The following is a 3879-nucleotide window of genomic DNA, read 5'->3' on the forward strand; positions in this document are numbered from 1 at the left end:
TAATAAACGATAGACGCAACTATTTGTTGTATGTAACCATAGGATTATTAGTATTTTCATTAATGTTAATATTTGTAATATATATAACATATAAATGTAAACTAACGTCGTTAAGACAACCACGGTATGAAATGGTACGAATGGGAAAAAGTAAGTCCTATGCGGAAACCGCAAGTAATACAGCTAAAGGTGTTATTCAAGTAGAACAAGAACAAAGCAAAGGAAAAAGCGTATTACCGCAAATAAAATAAAAATATAATTAATACATAATAAAATATTATAATATGTAAGTTTAAATATTAATATAATATAAATTAATTAATAATCGATAATACTAGAATCATTATAAGGATAAGTATATATATAAAAAAAAAAATATATAAATAAATAAATGTTAAAATATAATATAGATATTGAAATTTAATAATAAATTTTGAAATAGAAGGGAAGTCAAATTCGTCATCATGGATTTTGAGTTCACCATGATGAATAGAACGAGTATAGTGGTAATATCCGGAGCCATTTCGAACAGCCTGAACAAGTGCAAAGTTCGAAAGCTAGAAGGGAGACCGCTACTTTTGCCACTTCATGAACGAGTAAGAGAAATGAAAGTTCATGAATTACTGTTGGCCAAAAAGGAGATCAAGCGGATTCTAAAATGTAAACAGGTACTACAGGAGGCATGTTTAACGCAACTTGAGAAAAGTGTGAATTCTAGTCTGAATAATTTAAAACCAGATTACATTGAAAGGTATATTTCGAATGGAGATAAGTTAAACGTAATAGTAGTGTGGAATGGGCATTCTGATAGAAACATTTTACAAAGGATGGGTATAGATAAATATGAAATTTTGAATATAACCTGTTATGATGAACACCTTACAAAAGAATTTACAGTTAAATTAGAGAAGCTAAGAACAAAAGAAATTATATTTAGATATGAAATAGGTTCATTTGAAAAAAATGGTAGAATGTTAAATTTGGAGGAAACTCACAGTATAATGTGTTCGAAAAAACATAGAATGACTTACGCTCACGACCCGAAAATGGACGTGAGGTTCACAAAATGTATATTCAATATGGTTTTGAGGAAACAAGGATACACAAATTTGATAAAATATTTTAATTAATGAAATAATTGGAAATTAAAAGTTTTAAATATTTTTTTTTTGTAAAATGGTCAATCTCACAAAATAGTAGAATTAGATTAATGAAAAAAAAAAAAAAAATATTATATATAACAATATGAGGGTAATTTTGTAATAAGTATGTTATAGTAATTTAAATTATTTTAATTACAGAGGAAGAAATAGGAATTGAAATTAGGTGGGGGAATGACATTATGACGGTGGATCAATAGAATTTAAATTATGATCGGTGGAATAATGTCATGTCCCATGTAAAAAAAAAATCTACAAAATAGAAAATAGAAATCGATTCGGATAAAATTCGGATTGGAATGTAATACTGTGCCAAGTAATTTAATAGAAAAAATAAGATTTGATTAGTGGTACAATATTATATTCCGTGCGAGATAAAATCTTCAGAAAAAATATAGGCATTTGATCAATTGGTGATACATTTAATAGTTGTGAATATAATGGAACTTTGAATGGATCATACAATCGATCAAATGGATTTAACAAATCTCAATAAGATAAGGAAAGAATAAATAAAGATAAAATCATTTTAATGCTGGTCTACACCACAAACACAACTTTGATTAAATAGTATGTTTGAGTGATAGATCCGCAGTAAATAAGATAAATACAAACGATATTGTAGAAAGTGAAAAAAAAAAAAAAAAAAAATTAATTAAATTAACAATCTAATATTAGATATAAAGAATTTTGAAATATTTAAATGGAAGGTATATATATACAATGGAAAAAAAAAATTAGATATATACGCATAAGAAATAGAAAATATGGGGGAAATAAAGGTAAAATATAGAACTAAGGTAAAAAGAAAAAGGATATATATATGATATTAAATTTATTAACTAATATTGTTAACACGGTGTTGGAAATGAAATACATAAGAAAGTATATATATATTATATAAACAAAAAGAAAATATTGTAATAACTTTAAGCATTGATATCATAAAAACTAACACTAAAATAAGTGAAAGTGTGGAAAAAAGAAAAAAAAAAAAAAAAAACTATATGTTATTATTATAAACTAACATAGATAATAATTAATGATATATTGTAATACTAATTGTAATCTAACAAGAATTAACAAATGATAAATGAATTGTTTAATTGTACTTAATGTTGAAAATCAATGTAACAAAAATATATTGTGGATTGTACGTATATTTTTGAAAACAATAAGAGAATATTTCGAAATAATGTAACCAAAATATGTAATTGTAAAATGATAATTATTGTAAACATGATTGTAATTGTAACAAATAACTTATGAATGTAAAATTGTAAATTAGGGAAGGTGCTTGTACTGAAATTTAGAAATAAGCCACATTTTAATGTTAGAACAGTAAAATATGACTTTAAGAGGGGAGGTGTAACGAACCCCCTAATACGCATAATGTATTATTGTGCTCGTTTCGCCTTCGGCCACATTTGGCAACATAAAGATTAGATAAATATCAGCACGTAGAAATTCGGCTAAAATAAATCAAAGTCATATATCCAATTAGAAAGCCTATGGAAATATAACAAGAGGGCAATACGGTCTTTTGCATTTTAATAAGTCTTACAACCTCGCTTTAATCATAAATGTATGAATATAATATTTAGAATTTGCTTACGAACTATACATATATATATATATATATATATAATGCACAGTATCTAAATATTGTCGGATAGCGTATACCATATACGGCAAAACATGATAACGAAATAAAACGGACACGACTCTCCGATTAACCAGGCGTGGGAATGTAAACAGCATCCTGTGAAATCCACGGAGTTATCGATAGACTAGGGGGGAAGTAGAAGAGCAGGAGGCCCTATAAAACCAGACCCGAAACGGCCTGTAGATTAGACGTGTAGCACCATAGTACAGGCGAGCACCTTCACGCACGGCAACATAATAAATTCTCAAATTGTACTTAGAACAATTTTCAATAAAAAACCTAAATAACTTACATCAGTCTTATTATTCAACTCTACCTGAAGAACTCCTCATCCATCAGTCTTGCTACCTGCAACTTTATGAGCTAGGCAGTTAACTCAACTCCTAGTCCATAACAATTGTCTGAAGTCTTATTCGTCAACAAATAATGTTTTTTTTTAATTTGAAATGATGTACCCCAACAATGATTAACATTAATATTAACATAATCATTGATTTTTAAATTCTAGTTTTGGGTTCAACTAATGTAACTAAAGGTGACTAATGTATTTGCAATTGTCTGAAGTCTTATTCAACAACAACTTATGTTTTTTTTTAATTTGAAATGATGTACCCCAACAATGATTAACATTAATATTAACATAATCATTGATTTTTAAATTCTAGTTTTGAGTTCAACTAATCTATCTATAGGTGACTAATGTATTTGCAATTGTCTGAAGTCTTATTCGTCAAAAAATAATGTTTTTTATTAATTTGAAATGATAGACCCCAACAATGATTAATTTTAATATTAACGTAATTATTGAGTTCTAACTTCTAGTTTTGGGTTCAACTAATGTAACTAAAGGTGACTAATGTATTTGCAATTGTCTGAAGTCTTATTCAACAACAACTTATGTTTTTTTTTAATTTGAAATGATGTACCCCAACAATGAAATTGTTAATATCAACGTATTTATTGACTTCTTAATTCTAGTATTCTGATCATCTAGTTTATTTATATAGGATAAATGTATTTGCAATTGTCTGAAGTCTTATTCGTCGACAAATT

The 3879-nt window shown here is 27.0% G+C and overlaps 1 protein-coding gene across 1 annotated transcript; it reads left to right on the plus strand.

Moving 5' to 3' along the window:
• The first annotated feature begins 427 nt into the window (after positions 1–427).
• LOC132953209 (uncharacterized) lies at positions 428–3164 on the plus strand. Its single transcript, XM_061025732.1, has one exon. The coding sequence runs from the start codon at positions 465–467 to the stop codon at positions 1128–1130; it is 666 nt and encodes a 221-aa protein (XP_060881715.1). The 5' UTR covers positions 428–464; the 3' UTR covers positions 1131–3164.
• The last annotated feature ends 715 nt before the right edge of the window (positions 3165–3879 follow it).

Source organism: Metopolophium dirhodum, unplaced genomic scaffold (genome assembly GCF_019925205.1).
Source record: "Metopolophium dirhodum isolate CAU unplaced genomic scaffold, ASM1992520v1 scaffold1, whole genome shotgun sequence".
Taxonomy (NCBI): Eukaryota; Metazoa; Arthropoda; class Insecta; order Hemiptera; family Aphididae; genus Metopolophium; species Metopolophium dirhodum.